General features: G+C 45.6%; 1 protein-coding gene across 1 annotated transcript in view; it reads right to left on the bottom strand.

The window, feature by feature from the left end:
- Positions 1–23,657, bottom strand: part of LOC142049488 (transcription factor RFX3-like) — a 257,779-nt gene that overhangs the window by 7,723 nt on the left and 226,399 nt on the right. The window contains exons 12-15 of the mRNA XM_075077249.1: positions 23,012–23,109; positions 22,544–22,693; positions 7,864–8,072; positions 6,695–6,848 (exon numbers count right to left, since the gene is read on the bottom strand). Coding sequence (XP_074933350.1) covers positions 6,695–6,848; positions 7,864–8,072; positions 22,544–22,693; positions 23,012–23,109 — 611 coding nt within the window. The remainder of the gene's footprint in view (positions 1–6,694; positions 6,849–7,863; positions 8,073–22,543; positions 22,694–23,011; positions 23,110–23,657) is intronic.

Here is a 23,657-nt window from a genome sequence, read left to right as displayed (position 1 = left end):
CGTCCATAGTATACCAGCTCATTTTCCATGCCATCATATTCGTGTTCATATTAAGGAAATTAACATTAAAATTAAAAATCCTCAGCAATTAAAACAATGGAATATAAACTTAAGCATATGTTTTTGCTTTTTTTAGGGTCACTTATGTCAAGGCCTTTGTTGCTTTGAGTGAAATATTTCTGATGTAGAATGCCAGAAAATATGACTGGTGTCCATTTTTAAACTGCAATATTTTAACCAAAAGCTCTCTTAAAAGCTCCCCTGAGAAGGTGTATCACTAAAGGCAGTTATAGTGTAGCAAAACTATATGTAAGGTAAATAAATGGCACCACTTAAAATAGGGTTTATGGTTATTACAGTGCATTCTGATAACTAGTTTACTTATACAAAAAACAAAGTGAAAAGTTGCTCACAAGTAAAAAATGCAACCTTCCTTCCTCCCTTTCCTTGTCTGTCATCTACCTTTCTCTTAAATGAGAAGCAGCAGAGCATAATTTGATAAGTGAATCTCAAATGCAAGGAGTACGATATTTAGATAAATATATTTCTAACTATACCTGATTTGGTCCTTTTCAGAAATACAGAAAGATAAAACTTCAGTGAACACTAAACCAGCATAAGCAGCAGCAGCCCTATCCTTCCAGGTTCCCTAACACATACACCCTCTTCACTTCCCCATACCCATCCTTTCACCCTAGAGTGTTCACATGGCCATGCAAAGAACCACATGACAGAACTGACCCAAGAAAAAAACCCACAATTTTAATGGGGTTATTTTGCATGGGATGAATTCTCTGATCCAGTTAACCACAGGACTGCCTGAGTACTTGTGCCAGCATCAATGTCCAAAGCTAAGGGGATGGGAGAGGAGGAGACACTGTTTTTCTCAGCTGCAAAGCCAGTTTATACCGGCTTCAAGTGTTTGTCAAACTAGCCTTAGTCTTTCCCATTTTATTTCAGCCACAGTCAGTAAATGCAGAGAAACACAAGAAACCATGCATTTAATGAATATTTACATATTCCCTGTTCCCCTCTCACCTCTAAAAGCTTTAGATTACATATTTTCTCTCCAAGATCATATCCATATTAAGTTTACAAAACATTATAGGAAGTCCAACAGTGCATCAAAAACATTACATTTAAAATATACCATGTCTGTCAAGAAAACAAGAACGTAGTAATATTACACTTTTTCAACACTTTACTATAAATGTAACAGCAGAATTTAATCAAATATCTAATCAGAAACAGTAATTAATTTTTTCCAAAGCATGTCATATCAAGCAAATCTCAAGTGCGAGATCCTCCACTTCAGTCACAACAACCCCATGCAGCACAACCCCATGCACAACCACCCCATGCAACGCTACAGGCTTGGGGAAGAGTGGCTGGAAAGCTGCCCCACAGAGAAGGACCTCAGGGTGCTGTTTGACAGCTGTCTGAACATGACCCAGCAGTGTGCCCAGGTGGCCAAAAAGGCAAACAGCATACTGGATTGTATAAGGAATAGTGTGGCCAGCAGAAGTAGGGAAGTGGGTCCTCGTGCACCCCTCCAGGGAAACCTGCATGCTCAAGTACCTTTCTGAAACCAATGCACGCAGCATGGGGAATAAACAGGAGGAACTAGAGGTCCGTGTGCAGTCACAAGGCCATCATCTGATTGCAGTCACAGAGACATGGTGGGATAGCTTGCATGACTGGAATGTGGTCATGGATGGATATAGGCTTTTTAGGAAAGACAGGCCAGCAAGGCGAGGTGGGGGAGTTGCTCTTTATGTGAGGGAGCAACTGGAATGCATCGAGATCTGCCTTTGAGTGGAAGGAGAACAAGTTGAGAGCTTGTGGGTAAAAATTAAGGGACAGCCAAATATGGGCAACACTGTTGTGGGTGTTTGCTACAGGCCACCTGATCAGGAAGAGGTAGTTGATAAAGCCTTCCACAGACAGCTGGAAGTAGCCTCACAATCACAGGCCCTAGTCCTCGTGGGGGACTTCAACCACCCTGATATTTGCTGGAAAAGCAACACGGCAAGGCACGCACAATCCAGCAAGTTCCTGCAGAACATCGAGGGCAACTTTTTGATGTAACTGGTGGAGGAGCCAATGAGGTGAGATATGCTGCTCAACCTTATCCTAACGAACAAGAAAAGGCTGGTTGAGGATGTGAGAGTTGGGGGTAGCCTTGGCTGCAGTGACCATGAGATGGTAGAGTTCAGGATACTGCGTGGTATAAGCAGGGCAAAAAGTAGGATTACAACCTTGGACTTCAGGAGAGCCAACTTTGGCCTCTTCAAAGACCTGCTAGGAGGAATCCCATGGGCTAGGGCTCTAGAAGGTAGGGGAGTCCAAGAGAATTGGTCAAGATTGAAAGACCACTTCCTCCGAGCTCAAGATCAGTGCATCCCTAGGAGGAAGAAGTCAGGCAGAGGAGCCAGGAGACATGCATGGATGAGCAAAGAGCTTCTAGAGAAACTCAAATGGAAGAGGGAAGTTCACAGTATGTGTAAAAAAGGACTGGCCACTTGGGAGGAATATAGGAATGTTGTCAGGATATGCAGAGATGTGACGAGGAAGGCCAAGGCCCACTTGGAACTAAACCTGGCAAGGGATGTCAAAGATAACAAGAAGGGCTTCTTCAAATACATCAGCAGTAAAAGGAAGACTGTGGATACAGTGGGCCCGCTGCTGAACAAGGAAGGGGCCCTCATGATGCAGGATACAGAGAAGGCAGATTTACTGAATGCCTTCTTTGCTTCAGTCTTTACTGCTAAGGCTAGCCCTCAGGCATCCCAGCCCCCAGAGGTGAGAGAGAAAATCTGGAGAAAGGACTTCCCTTGGTTGAGGAAGATTGGGTCAGAGATTACCTAGGAAAACTGGATCCTCGCAAATCCATGGGCCCTGATGGGATGCACCCACGACTGCTGAGGGAGCTGGCAGATGTTCTTACCAAGCCACCCTCCCTCATCTTTGAAAGGTCATGGAGGACAGGAGAGGTGCCTGAGGACTGGACGACAGCAAATGTCACTCCAATCTTCAAAAAGGGAAAGAAGGAGGACCTGGGAAACTATAGGCCAGTCAGCCTCACCTCCATCCCTGGGGAAAGGTGATGAAGCAGTTCATCCTGGAGGTCATCTCCAGGCATGCAGAGGAAAAGGTTATCAGAAGTAGGCAGCATGGATTCACCAAGGGAAGATCATGCTTGACCAACCTGATACCCTTCTATTATGGTGTGACTGGCTGGGTCAATGAAGGGAGAGCAGTGGATGTTGTTTATCTTGACTTCAGCAAGGCATTCGACACATCTTCTATAATATTCTCATAGACAAGCTAAGGAAGTGTGGGTTGGATGAGAGGACAGTCAGATGGATAGAGAACTGGCTGAATGGCAGAGCTCAGAGGGTCTGGTTGGAGGCCTGTCACTTGTGGTGTTCCGCAGGGGTCTGTGCTGGGTCCAGTCCTGTTCAACATATTCATCAGTGACCTGGATGATGGGATAGAGTGTAACCTCAGCAAATTTGCTGATGATACCAAGCTGGGAGGAGTGGCTGATACACCAGAAGGCTGTGCTGCCATCCAACAAAACCTGGACAGGCTGGAGAGCTGGGCCTAGGGGAACCTGATGAAATTCAGCAAGAGCAAGTGCATGGTCCTGCACCTGGGGAGGAACAGCCCCATGCACCGGTACACGTTGAGGGTTGACCTGCTGGAAAGCGGCTCTGCTGAGAAGGACCTGGGAGTGCTGGTGGACAGCAAGCTGTCCATGAGCCAACAATGTGCCCTTGTGGATAAGAAGGCCAATGGTATCCTGGGGTGCATTAAAAGGAGTTTGGCCAGCAGGTCGAGGGGGGTTATCCTCCCCCTTTACTCTGACCTAGTGAGGCTACATCTGGAGTACTGTGTCCAGTTTTGGACCCCCAGTTTAAGAAAGAGAGGGAACTGCTTGAGCAAGTCCAGCAGAGAGCTACAAAGATGATTAGGGGACTGGAGAAGACTGAGGGGGGATCTAATAAATAATATTAAATAGCTGAAGGGCAGGTGTCAAGAGGATGGGACTGGTCTCTTCAGTGGTGCCCAATGACAGGACAAGGGGCAATGGGCACAAATTGGAACACAGGAAGTTCCACTTAAATATGAGAAAAAACTTCTTTACTGTGAGGGTGACAGAGCAGTGGAACAGGCTGCCCAGGGAGGTTGTGGAGTCTCCTTCCCTGGAGACATTCAAAACCTGCCTGGACTCAGTCCTGTGCCCCCTGCTCTAGGTGTACCTGCTCAAGTAGGGGGGTTGGACAAGATGATCTCCAGAGGTCCCTTCCAACCCCTACCAAAAGGAAAAAAAAAAGAAAAAAAAAGTGCACCCTTGTACTCAGCGCTGGTGAGGCCGCACTTCAAATATTGTGTTCAGTTTTGGGCCCCTCACTGCAAGAGGGACATTGAGGTGCTGGAGCATGTCCAGAGAAGGGCAAAAAAGCTGGTGAAGGGTCTAGAGAACAAGTCTTATGAGGAGAGGTTGAGGGAACTGTGGTTGTTTAGTATGGAGAAGAGGAGGCTGAGGGGAGACCTTATCACTCTCTACAACTACCTGAAAGGAGATTGTAACGAGGTGGCTGTTGGTCTCTTCTCCCAAGTTACTTGTGATAGGATAGGAGGAAATGGCCTCAAGTTGCATCAGGGGAGGTTTAGATTGGATATTAGGAAAAAATTCTTCGCTGAAAGAGTGGTCAGGCATTGGAACAGGCTGTCCAGAGAGGTGGTGGAGTCACCATCCCTGGAGGTGTTCAAAAAATGTGTAGACATGGCACTTTGGGACATGGTTTAGGAGGCATGGTGGTGTTGTGTTGATGGTTGGACTTGATGATCTTAGAGGTCTTTTCCAACCTTAATGATTCTATGTCAAACTACAAATTAAGCCAAAACCCTCCATCTCTATGAAAAAGTACTTATTTTTCTAATATTCAATTAAACTATTTTATATATCCTGTGGGAAGAATGATATATCAAGTCATGCATGGTGACTTACAACTTATCAGTAAGATAAAAGATGATATAATGATCGTCAAGTAGAAAAACTGTAAGCTTCAGTCTGGTGAACCATCTATCATATGTCCACATCTATCAATTTTCTAGCACTTTAGAAGTACATTTACTTGATTATAATGCCTAAGATAATGTGAATTCTTAAGCAACTCACACAAAATTAATGGTTAGGTGAGCTACTGAAAAAAAAGAGGTCTGGGGTAAAATTCTGTTTGCAAATACCGTGGACACATATAAGACACAGTGGTTATGAATTGAGACTTTTGCTCTGTTTATTTTAAACAAAATACATTGAAATATAGGCATGAAAATATGCCATGTTTCAATGCTGCTAGTACTTCTGTGCTATTTTCATTTCATGCATCTTGTTGTCAGTTGGCCCTGTTTAACAGCCAACCACTCATCCAGCCCTTTGCTTACTTTCCCACACCCCCATCCAGAGGGATGGGGGAGAAAATAGGAAGAGCTGGACTGAGAAAGTTCATGGATGATGATAAAGACAGGGAGGTCACTTTACCAATTAGTCATGGGCAAAACAGACTTGACTTGGGGAATTTAATTTATTGCTAATTAAAATAAATATTTAATTACTGATTTGAGTAGTAGGAAGCAAAAGCAAAAATAACAAAACATTTAAACACTTAAGGAAAACATCTTTCTTCCCCCTTTCCTGGGCTCAGCTTCACTCCAAGCATCTCTCTTCCCCCTGTGTTATTGTTGCAAGTTACACTCAATCTCTTCAGTGAGAGTAGGTGGTGCAAGGGGGCTTGTGGTCAGTACATAGCGTTTTTTCTCTGTCATTCCTCCCTTCTCATACTTTTCCTCTAGTCCGCTGTGGGTTCTCCACAGGCTGCAGGGAATATCTGCTCCACCATGGAGCACCTCCTACTGCTCTGACCTTGGTGTTCCCTCTGCTGTTTATCACTCTCTTATTCCCTCCTCCTGTGCCTGTCTGGTGTTTTCTGCCCTTTCTTAAATATATTTTTACAGAGGCATCCAAAACTTTGCTGATTGGCTCAGCTTTGGCCTGTGGTGGGTCTGTTGCCGAACTGGCTGTGTCCAGCACAGGGCAGTCCCATACCTCTTCTTACAGAAGTCACCCCTGCAGCCCCCCCCAAAAGCCTTGCTACATACAACCAATACATGTGAACAGTACCACTGAAGCAAAACTAACTTCTACATGTGAGCCACGCTTTTGAAGTCAATGGAACTACTCATTTGTGTAAACATTTGTATTGGAATTTTAAGTATGTGTAAACAGATCCCTGAAAGCCATTTTCCTATTATTCTGTTTCTTTATTATTTCCATATAAACTGTTTAGTTTTCCAGAACTCAAAAAAGTAGGTTTCTACCTAGTAGGCTGATCTGCTTTATTGTTGTTTTGTTTTGGTTTTGGTGGTTTTTTTGAGGAATCTCTTTTGCAGAGAATCAGTGTTAGAAGCCATTATGTTTTTAGTACTCTGAAAAACAATCAGCCAAGGAAACATGAATTAAAGTATATAACCCAAATTTGAAGATGCCAATGTATTTGCAACTCAGTTTCCAACAGTTGTATTACAAAATATCCCATATCTCCATGTAAATGTTAAAAAAAATTGTAGATGCATATCCAAATTGATCACTGAATCCACCAATCCATTGTCTTGCATATTATCTTACCTCTCCCATAACTGCGATAGGCGTCTCTCCTGTTGCCTGAGCAACACGATGTTCTACTAAGTAAAACATGTACTCATCATAAAGCAAGCGGATCAGATGAAAAGAGCCAAAGCTAGCAGCACTGCGTAAGGTTAAATCTCGAATCACCATTGAGCTATTTAAATATGGGGAAAAAAAAAATATGAAATAAATATCACAATTCTTTAATAATTTATTCATATGGAATATGCACTTCAATAATATTTTTTACAGTAATGCTATTCACAAACAGCTGATTTATGGCATCTTCAGAAAGAAATGTCTGGGAAGGACAATTATTTGCCTCTCCCCTTTTTCTGAAAGCATGGTTGGAGATCACATTACACAACTAGAAACTAATTTTCAAAAAGAGAGGAAGGGTTTTGTTTTGGTATATGCACAATAACTATTATGTGAGTGCATGTAAAAGCTGATCTTAGTGGAAAGTCTTTCTTAAAATTTTAAATAATAAAATTGTATTATGATTACTTAATTTTAAACAAAGTAGTCCTTCAAAATATTGTGTCTGTTCTGCTCACATTCCTAGTTCAAAGGTTTTAATTGGTATGATTTTTAAACTTGTAAAATTTAAATAAGTTTGTGTATACCTTATCATAGAAAAATGTAGACTGTGGATGAAAACATCCATATGATACTCTCAGAAAGTAGATGCTACAATGTACCATTTTGAAAAAAAACCACTAGCTTTACTATGATAACTGATAGAGTAGCCAATGACATGGAATATTTGTCTTGATGTCATTTTCACACATTAAAAAAGATTTTGTTTTCCCTACATAATAAAAACAGAAGCCATGGTATTTTGATAAATAGTATTAAGAACATTGGCTTTAAAATTGTCTAGCTATTCAATCCAAAATGTTTCATAGCATGTTTCCAAATTGGGATAAAATTTTAACCTCATTAGACTTGCACAAGACCTTTAAAATAATATACAAGGATTGTTTCATCCACTGCTGAGTTGCACATAGCCCTGTGTTTAATGTTAAGAACACTAATCTTTTGGGGCGGGGGGGCTCTTCATTTCTTGGGAACTATTGTCTCATATTAATTTTGTCAACATTATTACAGCATACAGTTCAGCAAATAATAAAATACCTAAAATAATTTAGAAGACTCTTAAGAACTACCTGTAGAAAGACCATTTTAAAAGAAATTGCCGTGCTGCTTTAGGAAAGCTGGGTCTTCCTTCATACGGTTTCAATGCTTGCATCATTACATTATCAAGCCAGGCAGCCCACTGCTCCAGAGTGCTCTGCTGCTGAAGAGTCAGCTTGAAATCTGTTTCTAGTCTTTGAACCATATTGTCATCACACTGACACACCCAGGAAGCCTGTTCCTGTTACAACACATGGCAAACATGAAAGCAAAACACAAAATGTAAATTATTCTTAAAGATTGAACACTTATTAGGCAAAATAATGAGTATTAGGCAAAATTATTAGGCAAACTAATGAGTATATTTATTTTCACGTATATTTTCAGTATAAAAATGGACATAAAATAAAGCACACAGAGATAAAAAATACAATGGAAAAAACACAGACACATTGCAATGTTACATATTAATTTTCATGAAAGAATTTTCAACTCCTCTAAGTCATAATTTTTCTAGCAAAAATTGCAGAAATTGTCAGGCTTGGGACTATAGGAACAAGGAGTGGAAAGGACAGTGAAATGGAAGTTGAGAGAGTAAGAAATAAAGAGGAACCCAGAAATCTAAGTACAATGGTTCTTATTGCTTTGAAGGAGTTGAGACTACATCCAGTTTCTGCTACATTTCTTAAATCACCTCACTTACATAAAAGCTTTGTCTTATAGTAAAAAAAGTGTTGTTCTGTTTATCCATAGCCGGTCTGCAGTATATTGCACATTGCTTAATGAGTAATATAAATAGCACACAACTGGACAAACACAGTCCATGTACAATAATGAGCAATTTGCAGAACTATCAAGGAAAGTGATTATATTTGTCCTGGTTTCAGCTGGGATAGAGTTAAATTTCTTCGTAGTAGCTAGTATGGGGCTATGTTTGGGATTTTTGCTGGAAACAGTGGTGATAATGCAGAGGTGTTTTAGTTGTTGCTAAGTAGCACTTACACCGGTCAAGGACTTTTTCGGCTCCCCATGCTCTGCCGGGTGCACAAGGAGTTGGGAGGGGACACAGCCAGGACAGCTGACCCAAACTGACCAACAGGATATTCCATACCATATGATGTCATGCTCAGTATAAAAAGCTGGGGGAAGAAGGAGGAAGGCGGGGATGTTTAAAGTGACGGTGTTTGTCTTCCCCAGTAACCGTTACGCATGATGGAGCCCTGCTTTCCTGGAGATGGCTGAACACCTGCCTGCCCATGGGAAGTAGTGAATGAATTCCTTGTTTTGCTTTGATTCTGCACGTAGCTTTTGCTTTCGCTTTCCCTATTAAACTGTCTTTATCTTAACCGATGAGTTGCCTCACTTTTACTCTTCCGATTCTCTCCCCCGTCCAACCAGGGGGAGTGAGCAAGCGGCTGCGTGGTGCTTGGTTGCTGACTGGGGCTAAACCACGACAGTCCATTTTGGCACTGTGCTGGTTTTGGCTGAGAAGGAGCTAATTCTCTTCACTGTGGGGGTCGGCTACCTTTCTAGCTTCCCACACTCTGCCGCGTTGGCGGGAGGCTGGGAGGGGCGGGGCCACAGCCAGGTTGACTGACCCTGACTTGCCAATGGGATGTTCATTCAAAACCATGTGACACTATGACCAGTATATTAAGGGGGGGAGTTGTAGCTTGGGGAGGTGTGGTGTTGTGTCTGTGGGTGGTCAGTGGCTGTGTTGTGTGTGGTTTGTTTCCATGGTTCATTCCCCTTCCTCTCCCACCCCTCCCTTGGGTTTTATGCCTCTTGTTGTTTTCCTTTCAATTGCTTTTTTTTTTAATTATAATTATTAACCTGTTCTTATCTCAACCCATGAGCATTACCATTCTGATTCTCTCCTGCTTCCCATTGGTGGGGGGGTGCGAGCGAGCAGCTGTATGGGGGTGAGTTGCTGGCTAAATGACAAGAGCGTTTTTTGGTGCACATTGTGGGGCTCGAGGATTCAAGATAATAACAGCTGCTGATCACAGCACCATGTTGTCCTTTTTGCAGTTGGTGTTGGTTTGTTTAGTCTGCTGTATTCTGCTATGATTAGTAACGTTTTGCCTACGAGGTTTGTTATACAAACACTCGTTTTCAGCTTTATGTGGTATTTGGGGTTTTTGCTGAAACCGTTACTGTACTTTGGATACCACCTTGTTGAGGCAATTAGCAATTACACCTCCTCGTCTGACAGATTTTATATGGAGGAAATACAGAATGGTATCTTTGCAACTTTTTTTTCTATGATGTCTCTGCCTTTATTACAACAACCTTTTTGTATCTGGAACATCCTTGGGTGAATAAGGTATACTTATTGTTAGTTTTTGGGCATGCTGTTTTGGTTTTGACTAATCAACTGTCGTGGTTTAGCCCCAGTCAGCAACCAAGCACCACGCAGCCGCTTGCTCACTGCCCCCTGGTGGGACGGGGGAGAGAATCAGAAGCGTAAAAGAGAGGAAACTCATGGGTTGAGATAAAGACAGTTTAATAGGTAAAGCAAAACTGCGCATGGAAGCAAAGCAAAACAAGGAATTAATTCACTACTTCCCATCCGCAGGCAGGTGTTCAGCCATCTCCAGGAAAGCAGGGCTCCATCATGCGTAACGGTTGCTGGGGAAGACAAACACCGTCACTCCCAATGTCCCCCCTTCCTCCTTCTTCCCCCAGCTTTATATACTGAGCATGATGTCATATGGTGTGTAATATCCCATTGGTCAGTTTGGGTCAGCTGTCCTGGCTGTGACCCCTCCCAGCTTCTTGTGCACATGGCAGAGCGTGGGGAGCCGAAAAAGTCCTTGACCAGTGTAAGTGCTACTTAGCAACAACTAAAACACCTCTGCATTATCACCACTGTTTCCAGCAAAACTCCAAAACATAGCCCCATACTAGCTACTACGAAGAAATTTAACTCTATCCCAGCTGAAACCAGGACAGCAACTTAAGAATATCACCCAGAAATCTGCCCCAAGGCTTGATAGTTACGAGTGGCAGGGCATGTGGGAGAGTATGGGCAAATACCTAGGGGAGTGGGCATCCCCAGTGTTTTGGAGTTTCACCCCTGCACAAGTGCAGAATCCTGAAAAACTAGTAGAATATTTGAACAAAGAATGTTGTTATGCTGGGAACTCCAGTGAGACACAGGTAACTGCAGCATGCTGGGTCCTGGCCCATGCGTACTGAGCTGTGTTCAACAGTATTCAGTGCTCCCAAGGGGAAGCGAAGGTCTCTGGATTGAAAGGCAAAGTGACAGGCACTGCGGCCACTCAAACCCCCACAACAAGCACTGTGGCTGCTTAAACCCCCATGACAAGTACTTGAGCTGACTCAGAGAATCAACCCGTGCCAGTATCAGTCGCCCCCATACACAAGACGAAATATTGGAAGCAGACATCAACTCATTTAGAACGAGATGATGAAAAAGCAGGGCCGTCATGAGAGGAGGAAGAAGTCATAAATGAAATAGAGACCACCTGATCCCTGTCCTTGAGTGAGTTGCGAGATATGCGAAAATATTTCAGCTGTCATTCAGGTGAGCACATTGTCACCTGGCTGCTCCGATGCTGGGATAATGGGGCCAGTAGCCTAGAATTAGAGGGAAAAGAAGCCAAACAACTGGGATCCCTTTCTGGGGAAGGGGGCGTTGACAAAGCAATTGGGAAGAAAACACAAGCCCTCAGCCTCTGGAGGCGACTCCTGTCCAGAGTGAAGGAAAGGTATCCCTTTAAAGATGTTGTTACATATTGCCCAAGAAAATGGACAACTATGGAGAAAGGCATCCAGTATCTAAGGGAATTAGCTGTGCTTGAGGTGATTTAAAGTTACCTAGATGATCAACAGTCATCCAAAGGTCCAGATGAAGCCGAGTGCACACGACCCATGTGGTGGAAGTTTGTACGGAGCGCACCATCCTCGTATGCAAACTCATTGGCAGTAATGTCCTGGAAAGTGGACGAGGCACCAACGGTGGCAGAGGTGATTGATAAACTCCAGGATTAAAAAGCAAATATTTCTTCTTCCCTCATGTCGGCTGTGGAAAAACTGTCCCAGAAGGTTAAGCAGCTCGAAGGGTATATGTCCTACTCACCACCAGTCTAGACCAACATTTCAGCCATTAGGACTAAGCATCCTTTTGCTCGAGAGAGAATACACACCACAGGCCACCCTATGGTTCTACCTGCGTGACCACGGAGAGGACATGAAAAGCTGGGATGGCAAGCCTACCTCGAACCTAGAGGCACGGGTACATGAGCCGCAAGGAAGAACAATCACTCAGGGAGGTTCTTCCAGGAAAGCCGTTGCTCTAGTTTCCAGTGAGCAGTTCCCCAGACAAAGGAGTTGAAGCGCTGATTTTATTTCTGAGGTTAATAGTGAGACTCTTGATTCACATTTACAGGAAGTGAGTTGTGAATGCCATGATCAAGACTAGAGGAGCCCTAACTCCAGCCAGGTGGAGGAAAGGGATAACCGGGCTTACTGGACTGTGTGGATTAGATGAACTAGCACGCCTGACCCACAGGATTATAAGGCTTTAGTGGACACTGGTGCACAGTGCACCCTAAAGCCATCAAACTATATAGGGGCAGAACCCATCAGCATTGCTGGAGCGACAGGGGTATCCCAAGAGCTAACTGTATTGGAGGCCGAAGTGAGCCTAACCGGGAATGAGTGGCATAAGCACCCCATTGTGACTGGCCCAGAGGCTCCGTGCATCCTTGGCATAGACTACCTCAGGAGAGGGTATTTCAAGGACCCAAAAGGGTACAAGTGGCCTTCAGGAGTGGCTGCCTTGGAGACGGAGAGAATTAAACAGCTGTCTACCCTGCCCGGTCTCTCAAAGGACCCTTCTGTTGTGGGGTTGCTGAGGGTCAAAGAAAAACAGGTGCCGATCACCACCACAACAGTGCACCGGCGGCAATATCGCACCAACAGAGACTCTCTGATCCCCATCCATAAACTCATTCACCAACTGAGAAGCCAAGGAGTCATCAGTAAGATCCACTCACCCTTTAACAGTCCCATATGGCCAGTGAAGAACTCTAATGGAGAGCGGAGGCTAACAGTAGACTGTAGTAGCGTGAACAAAGTCACGCCGCCACTGAGTGCTGCTGTGCCAGACATGCTAGAACTTCAGTATGAACTGGAGTCCAAGGCAGCCAAGTGGTATGGCACAATTGATATCGCTAATGCATTCTTCTCAATCCCTCTGGCAGCAGAATGCAGGCCACAGTTTGCTTTTACTTGGAGGGGTGTCCAGTACACCTGGAATTGACTGCCCCAGGGGTGGAAACACAGTCCTACTATTTGCCATGGACTGATTCAGACTGTACTGGAACAGGGAGAAGCTCCAGAACACCTTCAATACATTGATGACATCATCGTGTGGGGCAACACAGCAGAAGAAGTTTTTGAGAAAGGGGAGAAAATAGTCCAAATCCTTCTGAAAGCTGGTTTTGCCATAAAACAAAGTAAGGTGAAGGGTCCCACACAAGAGATCCAGTTCTTAGGAATCAAATGGCAAGATGGATGTCGTCAGATCCCAATGGATATGATCAACAAAATAGTAGCCATGTCTCCACCAACTAGCAAAAAGGAAACACAGGCTTTCTTGGGCGTTGTGGGTTTTTGGAGAATGCATATTCCAAATTACAGTCTGATCGTAAGCCCTCTCTATCAAGTGACCTGGAAGAAGAATGATTTCAGATGGGGCCCTGAGCAACGACAAGCCTTTGAACAGATTAAACAGGAAATAGTTCATGCAGTAGCCCTTGGGCCAGTCCGGGCAGGACAAGATGTAAAAAATATGCTCTACGCCGCACCCAGGGAGAATGGCCCTACCTGGAGCCTCTGGCAGAAAGCGCCAGGGGAGACCCGAGGTCGACCCCTTGGGTTTTGGAGTCGTGGATACAGAGGGTCCGAAGCCCGCTGTACTCCAACTGAAAAAAGAGATATTGGCAGCATATGAAGGGGTTTGAGCTGCTTCAGAAGTGGTTGGTACTGAAGCACAGTTGCTCGAGGACCTGGGTGCACTTGGTGGGTGATGCGGGAGGATTGAGAAATCCCATGTGTGACTCAAGGGGATTTGATTTTGGGTGAAAACAGCCAATGAACTGAATGGCACAATGCGAACTGCTTTATAATATTGTGTGTCACCTCTGTGTTGTATCAATGATATCAGAGTACAAGCCTCCCAATCCATGGAAGATAAACTGTGAAACAAGCAAAGTGCAGCAGTGATGGAACAATGACCGGCTTGGTATGCAGCAACCCAACGCCACACACACCATCTCTCCCACCCTGAAAGGCTGATACGACAGATGGGGCCCAGAGTCATGCACTGGGTGAACTCAATGGACATTTTACAGGGAAGGTCCATGAACTAAGGGAACAATGTCTGTGTATTATGTTAAAGGATGGGAAGGGGAGGGGTGGTAGTTGGTAAGGTTGTATTGGATCGTATGGGACCTGGGCATGGTGTAAATGGTATGGAATAAGGGGTGGAGAATGTGCTGGTTTTGGCTGAGAAGGGGTTAATTCTCTTCACTGTGGGGGACGGCTACCTTTCCAGCTTCCTGCGCTCTGCCACATCTGTGGGAGGCTGGGAGGGGAGGGGCGGGGCCACGGCCAGGGCGGCTGACCCCGACTTGCCAATGGGATGTTCATTCCGTACCATGTGACACTATGACCAGTATATTAAGGGGGGGAGTTGTGGTTCGGGGAGGCGTGGCGTCGGGTCCGCGGGTGGTGAGTGGCTGCATCGCGTGCGGTTTATTTCGGTGTTTCATTCCCCTTCCTCTCCCACCCCTCCCTTGGGTTTCACGCCTCTCGTCGTTTTCCTTTCCATTGCATTTTTGTTGTTGGTTGTTTTTTTTTTGTTGTTCTAGTTATTAAACTGTTCTTATCTCAACCCACGAGCGTTACCCTTCTGATTCTCTCCCCCATCACACCAGTGGGGGAGCGAGCAAGCGACTGTGTGGGGCTGAGTTGCTGGCTAAACCACGACAGGCACCAAACGTGGGGCACGAAAGGTTTGAGATAACGACAGATTTGATTGGAATGTGCTAGGTGGAATTTATAGCGGTTATTGTTGTTTAGCTATTAATTGTCAGGCTTCTGTGCTTGCTATGGGGCTTGCCTGACTTCCTGTATATATGTACTGTATGCCTTAAAATCTAGTGCTCATTAGTGGCGCTTTTTGCTTTTGCTGCTTGCTCTACTGCTGTACTGCTTATCACCTTACCCTGCCGTGCCTGGGAACATTCTGATAACGGCAATGGCCAGGCGCCTGGGCTGGCAGATGGCCAGGGCTCTGCTGCTGTTTCTGTGCTGCTGTACTGGACCGGCTGGAACTCCAGTGTGAACTCAAGTCAAAGGGACTGTGACCTGTGGATGAGTCCATGTGGGAGCAGGACACCCCGAAGCATCTTTGGCTGTGTATAAGCCCATGCCAGAGCAGGTATAGCTCGAAGCATCTGTGGCCTTGGTTATGTCTGTGCCACAGCAGGTATACCTCCGAGGCAATTGTGGCCCAAGGATAAATCCATCTTGGAGAAGGTATACCTCAAAGTGTCCGTGGCTGTAGATATGTCCGTGCTGCAGCAGGTACACCTTGAAGCATCAGTGGCTGTGCATGAGGTCATGCCGGAGCTCCTCAAAGTGCATGGCCATGGATAAGCCCACAACAGAGCAGGCTTACTTCTGGAGGGACTGCAGCCATGGGGCAAAGCCATGTTGGAGCAGGCTTACTTCTGGAGGGACTGCAGCCATGGGCAAGGCCGTGTTGGAGCAGGCTTACTTCTGGAGGGACTGCAGCTGTGGGTAAGGCCATGCTGGAGCAGGTATAGCTCTGAAACCATTGAGGCCCATGTGGAAGGCCACGCTGGAACAGGTGCACCTCAAAGCGACTGTGACTCTGGATAAGTCTGTGCTGCAGCAGGAGTACCCCTGGTGAGACTGTGGCTCATGTATAAGGCTCCACTTGGAGCAGGTACAACCCTCAAGGACTACAGTCTGTGGATAAATCCAAGCCAGAGCAGGCACAAGGGGAGGTGTTCATTACAGTGTTAAACCTGATGGTCTGGTCCAAACGGACCAGGGGTGGAGATTGCAATGGAAATACCTTTAAATTGTTGTAACCTGTGATTTGAGTTGCATGTTATAGGAATTACTACAGCAGGAACCACCTGAACCAATGGAGGACAACCCTTTCAAGGAGCCGTGTGAGTGCAGCAGTGACCCGACCTGAGCTGGCTTTGGTGCCCAGTAACTCCACGAAACACACCACCTCTCCTGTCCTGCGTGACCACAAGAACAGATAGAGCCCAAAGCCGTGGACTAAATGATATCTGTGTATTTTATCAAAGGATGGGAAGGGGGGTGGAGGTTAATGAGGTGGTATTGGATAGTGTGGAACCTGAGCATGATGTAAATGGTATGGAATAAGGGGTGGATACTGTCCTGGTTTCAGCTGGGGTAGAGTTAAATTTCTTCGTAGTAGCTAGTATGGGGCTATGTTTGGGATTTTTGCTGGAAACAGCGGTGATAATGCAGAGGTGTTTTAGTTGTTGCTAAGTAGCACTTACACCGGTCAAGGACTTTTTCGGCTCCCCATGCTCTGCCGGGTGCACAAGAAGCTGGGAGGGGACACAGCCAGGACAGCTGACCCAAACTGACCAACAGGATATTCCATACCATATGACATCATGCTCAGTATAAAAAGCTGGGGGAAGAAGGAGGAAGGCGGGGACGTTTGGAGTGACGGTGTTTGTCTTCCCCAGCAACCGTTACGCATGATGGAGCCCTGCTTTCCTGGAGATGGCTGAACACCTGCCTGCGGATGGGAAGTAGTGAATGAATTCCTTGTTTTGCTTTGCTTCCGCGCGAAGCTTTTGCTTTACCTATTAAACTGTCTTTATCTCAACCGATGAGTTGCCTCACTTTTACTCTTCCGATTCTCTCCCCCGTCCCACCAGGGGGCAGTGAGCGAGCGGCTGCGTGGTGCTTGGTTGCTGACTGGGGCTAAACCACGACAACATTACATTTAATATAATTTAAATGTAAAAGTTTAAATAAGACCAATAGGACACTTCTGTTAAATGGAACTTAGAGAAAACCATTATCAATTTAAAATAGGCCATATTCTTGAACTCTAGCTATCACATCCCAAGTTAACATCCCAACATTCACAGACCCTATATCTTACCACGGAACAATATTTAATATACCATATATTTGGTCACATACTAAATCTTAGGTAGCTTACACACCATTATGCAATATAACTATATCGGTGTTAAATTTTATTTATTCAGAGGTCTTTGCAACAAGCAAAAATAATTCAACTGTTGCCAGTGAACTTCTGTTAAAATAAAATGTGTTAAAACGTTTGTTCGTGAAAGAAGACAAATGTATGCCTACTAGTAATCCGGGCCATGTCAGTTAGTTGAGCAGCAGGAGGAAAAAAAATGTTTCTTCTAAGGAGAAGAACGAGGTAAAAGGGAAACCTTTTTCTAAACCTAATGAAAAATAATAAATTGATGTTTTTCAGATAACTGGAAACTAGTTCTAACCAGTTACTTAGGAAAGGTTGGAAAAGTAAACACAAACAGTCAAAAAAAGTATGCTAATGATATTGTCTTTGAAATAAAGATAAATGTAATGGAACAATCTGTACCAGAAATAAAATAATAAAAACTTAAATCTGTTTTCACAGAGGCACCCAAAACTTTGCTGATTGGCTCAGCTTTGGTCTGTGGTGGGTCCGTTGCCAAGCTGGCTAGAACTGGCTATGTTCAGCACAGGGCAGTCCTTTACGTCTTCTCACAGAAGCCACCCCTGCAGCCCCCCTCCCCTAAACCCTTGCCACTTACAACCAATACAGGTGAACAGTGCCACTGAAGCAAAACCAGCCACTTCCTGGGAAGCAGGGCTTCAGTATGCATAGCAGTTGCTCCGGAAGAAAAATGTCGTAAATAATGAATGCCCTCCCTTCCTCCTCCTTTCTCTTAGCTTTTGTTGCTGAGCGGACATTACATGGCATGGAATATCCCTTTGGTCAGCTTGGGTCAGCTGTCCCGGCTATATCCCCTCCCAGGATCTTGCCCACCCCCAGCCTACTGTTGAGTTGGGCGAAATGTTGGAGAGAGAACCTTGATGCTGTGGGAACACTGCTCAGCAGTAGCCAAAACACCAACACCTTTCTAGCTACGGATACGACTAGCACAGCACTATGAGGGCTGCTATGGGGAAAGTTAACTCCGTCCCAGCCAGACCCAATGCAAACAGCTGGGAGAGAGGAGTGAGAACATGAGAGAAACCACTATGCAGACCCCAAGGTCAGTGATGAAGGAGGGGGAGGAGGTACCCCAGGCACCAGAGCAGACATTCCCCTGCAGCTATTGGTGAAGACCATGGTGAAGCAGGTTGTCCTCCTGCAGCCCATGGAGGTCCATGGTGGAGCAGATAGCCACGCTGCAGCCTGTGGAGGAGCCCACATTGGAGCAGGTTCCTGGCAGGAACTGCGGCCCGTGAGGAACTCATGCTGGAGCAGGCTGTTCCTGGTGGAATGTACCCCATGGAAAGAATCCATGCTGGAGCAGTTCTTGGAGAACTGCAGCCCATAGGAAGGACCCATGCTGGAGCAGGGGAGCAGTGTGAGGAGGGAGGAGTGGAAGGGATGAAGTGTTATGAACTGACTGCAATCCCCATCCCCCCTGCACTTCTCAGTGGGGGAGGAGGTAGAAGAGTTGGGAGTGAAGTTGAGCCTGGGAAGAAAGCAAGGGGGGGACAGGTGTGTTTAGTTTTTTTATTTCTCACTATCTTATTCTGTTATTAAATGGCAATAAATTAAATTCATCTTCCCCAAGTCACATCTGTTTTTCCCATGATGATATTTGGTGAGTGATCTCCCTGTCCTTATATTGACCCATGAGCTTTTTCATCATATTTTCTCCCCCTGTCCTATTGAGGTGGGCACCTGGTGGCCAGCCAAGGTCAACCCACCACCTCTCTATACTCTCTGTCCTCTCACTCCTCTCTTATCTCCCATCTCTTGTGTCTCTCATCTTTTTCTTGTCTCTCATGTGTCTCTTCTCTCTTACATCTCTGTCTCACCTGTCTCATCTGTACCTTCTCTCTCTTCTCTCTCCTCTCTATCTTCTCTCCTTTTTCTCCTCTCTGGCTCTGTCACAGTCCCTCGTCTCTCTCTCCCATCTCTCAGTGTCTCTCTTCCCTCTTCCCTCTCATGGTTCTCTCACATCACATGAGTATCTTGTCACTCACCTCCCATCTCTCTCATTCCTCTCATCCCTCTTGCAGCTCTCGTTCCGCTCTCCTCTTTCTCTCATATTTCTCATCCAATCTTTCAAAGCTCTCATCTGTCCCATCTCTGTCTCTCTCCCTCCCTCTCTCCTCTCTCATCTTTCCCCTGTTGTCTCTCACAGCTCTCATTTTTCTCATGCTTCTACCCCAGCTATTCTGTCTCTCTACTATCTCGCTCCCCTCTCTCATGCCTCTTTCGCATCTCAGTGTCTTTCATTCATCTTGTCTCTCATGCCTGTCTTGCCTCTCATTCATGTCTTGTCCCTCTCATCACTCTCATCTTTCTCCCCCCCTTGTCCTTCTCACCTCTTATGTCTCCCTCGTGTCTCATCTATCTTGTCGCTTGTCCCTCTCTTTCCTCTCCTCTCCTGGCTGTCTTGCATCCCGTTGCCCTGTCTCTCTGTCTGTCTGGTCTCACATGTCTCTCGATTCGCTCCCATCTCTCATTGCTTTACTGTCTCTTTTCCCTCTCTCATTCCTCTCATCACTCAGCTTTATCTCACCTCTATTATTTCACAATCAGAATCAGAGAATCACAGAATGGTTGAATTTGGAAGGGACCTCTGGAGGTCTCCTTGTCCAAGCCCCCTGCTCAGTCAGGGCCACCTAGAGACAGTCGCCCAGGACAATGTCCAGATGGCTTTTGAACATCTCCAAGGAGGGAACCTCCTGTGTTTCAGCTTGTGCCCATTGTCTCTGGGCACCACTGAAAAGAACCGGGCTCCATCTTTGCACCCTCCCTTCAGGTATTTATATACATTGATGAGACACCCCCCCCCCCCCCCATGGGTCTTCTCTTCCCTAGGCTAAACAGTCCCAGCTCTCTCAGCCTTTCCTCATAGGAGAGATGCTCCAGTCCCTTAATCATCTTCATAGCCCTTCGCTGGAGTCTCTCCAGTATGCCCATGTCACCTTCCTTGACCTGCTGGCAGTACTTTGCCTTATGTAGACCAGGATACATTCTTTGCAGCAAGGGCACATTGCCGGTTCTCGTCCCTTTCTCGTCTCTCTCATCTTTCTTTTCTGTACAGCCCCACCTCCCCTTCCCCCTCTCCCCCCTGTCTCTTGTCCCTCTCCTGTTTCTCATCTCTCATCTTATACCTGTCTCATCTGTACCATCTCTCTCACCTCTCTCCCTGCCTTGTCTCTCCCCCTTCCTCTCTTCACCTGTACTTCTCCCCTTCCTGCTCACTTCTCTCACCATGACCTCTCTCCCCTGAGCCTCCCCCATCACCTCTCTCCTCCCCATCGCCCCTGCCCCCGCTGGCCTCACGCCCTCTCACCTTCTCTCTCTCACTCGCTCCCTCACCTGCTCCCGCTTTTGCTTTCTCACACTCTTTTTCTTTCTCTGTCTTTTGGTGTCTCTCTTTCCCCCTAACTCTTTTATTGTCCCCTCTCACTTTCCACATGTCTCTCTACCTCCTTTCACTTCTTTCCTCCCCCTCCTAACCCCTCCTCCCCCACCTCATTTCCCTTCCTCCCTCGATCTTTCTCTCTCCCTTGCTTTTTCTCACCCTCACTTTGTCTCCCAGTGTATCTTGATCTCCTATCTATCTATCTATCTTGGACTCTCTCTCTGTCTCAGACTCTCCCTCTCCCCCTCCCTCTCTAGTCGTCTCTGTCTTGGCCTCCCCTGGCCTCTTTCAGATTTTTGCTCTCTCGGCACCCCACAATCTCTCTTTTGGTCACTTTCTCTGCAGTGTCACTTTCTCTCTCAGTGTCAGTCTCTCCCTCAGTCTCTCCGGGTCTCTCCCTCTCCCACACGAAGTCTTACTCTCAGTCTCTCTCCCCTTCTTACCTTGCCCTCTGGCTCTTACTGTGTCTCTCTCACTCTCTTGCGATCTCTATCCCCTCCATCTCCCACATGTTCCCCTGTCTCCCCCTGCCCTGTCACATGCTCCCTCTCCCCACACTTGCTCTCGCTCTCCCCACCCTGCTCGCCCCCTCCCCTGATCTCTTGCCCCATTTCTCTCAGACTCCCTCGACCTACCTCTCACTCTCTTTCTTCACATCTCTCTTTCTCAGTCTCTCTCCCACTCTTGATCTCAGTCTGTCTCGGCGTCTGCCCCCCTCCCCCAATCTCCCTGTCCCTCTGCCTTTCTCTCCATTGGTACATCTCTCTCAGCGTCCCTTGGTCTACCCCACCAAGAGACCGAGGGTCTCTCTATTGTTCCCTCTCTCAGAGCATCCCTTGTTCAGCCTCTCCCTCTCTCACTTTCTCTCTCCCCATCTTGCTCTCTTGGGGTCATTCTCCCTGTCTCTCTCAATTTCTCTCTCTCATTCTCATTCTCAGGATCTGCTCCCCCCCATGTTCTCTCTCACATGCTCTTGGTCTCTCTCACACTGTCCCTCTAAGTGTCGCCTGGTCTGTCTATGGTCTGTCTAGGTGCCCCCCCCCAATCTCATGTCTTTCTCCTCTCTCTCCATCTCCATCTCTCTGTCCCTCTGTCTCTCATTCATTCATTCATTCATTCATTCATTCTCCTCCCTTTCCTTCTCCTGGTTTCAGACTCTCTCTCCCCAAATCTCTTCCCTCCCCTCCCCCAACTCTCTCCCTCTCTCTGACTCTTTCTCGTCTGCATCCATCTGACATTCTTAGTCTCCCTTTCACAAGCTCTCCCATTCTCCTACCCTCTCTCACTCACTGTCTTGGCACCCGCCTCTCTCCCTCTGCCCCCTGCCCTTGGTCTCTCTCCATCTTGGGCTCTGCATCTCTATTTCTCTCGATCACTCTCTCAGTCTCTGTGTGTGCACGGCTCTCTTTCAGCCCCACCCTCCCCGCCCTTTCTCTTCCCCTCCCCCTCAGACTTGGACACCCTGCCTCCCTGTTGCAATCACACTTCTCAGTCTCCCTCTGTCTTGGTCTTAGCCCCCGCTCCCTCTCTGTGCTACCCCACCTAGCTCTCTCCCCACCATCTCTGTACTAGAGATATAGTATCTGTACTAGAAATATGTAGAAAACAGAAATAGAAATCTGTACTAGAAATAGTGCTGTATGATCAATATTTTTTATGGAAGAACAGAAGCTATGCTACTATCCAATATTTCATCTTCAGGCATTGTTCATGCTGTTCATTATAAGAACACATGTACTCTACATTTCCATCTGCATTAAATAAAAATTGGCAGAATGCATGGTCTGAAAGATAAGAAACCTTCAGAGAAAATGGAAATAGATAATGGATCGGAGGTTTTGTTTTCCTTATGGCCAAAGTGAAGCTGGAAAGTTTCAGCTGAATCACTGCATATATAAAAATCAACAAACTGTTCCCACTTTGCTTTCTTGATGGAATAATAAGAAATAACAATCAAAATTAAAAATTTGGGGGGAAATAACAATTTTTTAAAAGTCTGTTTTTTAAAGCCACGGTTTACCTGTACATTGGCAAAATCAACACGGTTGAGATCACTGAGCATCTGGTTGATCTGAGAAGTGTTCTGAAGCACAGCCCGAGCTGCCTGAGCCAGGTGATTAAGAGATGTGTATCTTCTCAAAGTCTGGGCAAAGGCACTTACAGCGGCAACCTATGAAGAAAGCCATATATCTTAACACATTGTACTTATCAACAGGTCTTCTGTTAAATCTATTTTAATTTTAAAATTGCTGTACTAATTGATGAGCTCTAAGGTATTGCAATTCACATACAATGGAACAAATGCAGGTTTTCGTATTAATTTTTTTTTTTGCAAAAAAAGTTATTTCCAATCCAATGTTTCAAGTTTGAAGTTCAACCTAAATATGAGATTTAGCATAGAAGTTAAAATGCTGCTACTTTTACATCTTAAATAGCATCTAGTGTACAATTGCGTAAAGTGAAGAAAATGGCAGTAAACTTTGTTTACCTTGGTTTGTATCATTCTCTGTGGAATATTGTTCATGGCACTGGAAAGCCAACCTTCAAGGCTTTTTGCAAAATTGCGAATGGCTTGGGTCAAGGCACCTAAACATTAAAGAATACAAATAAAATTAAAAAGATAGCAAGGTGCCTCTCTTGAAACCTTTTGCATCCTCAGTATTTAAATATTCCACACTCAGCTCTGCTGCATTTATTGGCTGTGCTGGTTTTGGCTGAGATAGAGTTAATTTTCTTCATAGTACCTAGTATGGGGCTATATTTTGGATTTGTGATGAAAACACTGTTGATGGTAACACAGAGATGTTTTAGTTACTGTTGAGCAGTGCTTACACAGAGTCAAGGCCTTTTCTGCCTCTTACACCACCCCACAAGTGAGTAGTCTGGGTGTGCACAAGAAGTTGGGAGGGGACACAGCTGGGGCAGCTGAATCCGACTGACCAAAGGGTTATTCCACACCATATGACATCATGTTCAGTATATAAAGGTGGGGAAGAAGAAGGAAAGGGGGGGACATTCAGAGTTTTGTCTTTCCAAGTAACCATTACACATGATGGAGCCCTGCTTTCCTGGAGATGGCCCTAAACACCTGCCTGCTGACGGGAAGTGGTGAATTAATTTCTTGCCTTGCTTTG

The sequence above is a fragment of the Phalacrocorax aristotelis genome, chromosome W, assembly GCF_949628215.1.
Source record: "Phalacrocorax aristotelis chromosome W, bGulAri2.1, whole genome shotgun sequence".
In the NCBI taxonomy this organism is placed as follows: domain Eukaryota; kingdom Metazoa; phylum Chordata; class Aves; order Suliformes; family Phalacrocoracidae; genus Phalacrocorax; species Phalacrocorax aristotelis.
Note: the sequence above shows the minus strand (reverse complement) of the source record. Positions and strands in the feature narration are given on the sequence as shown.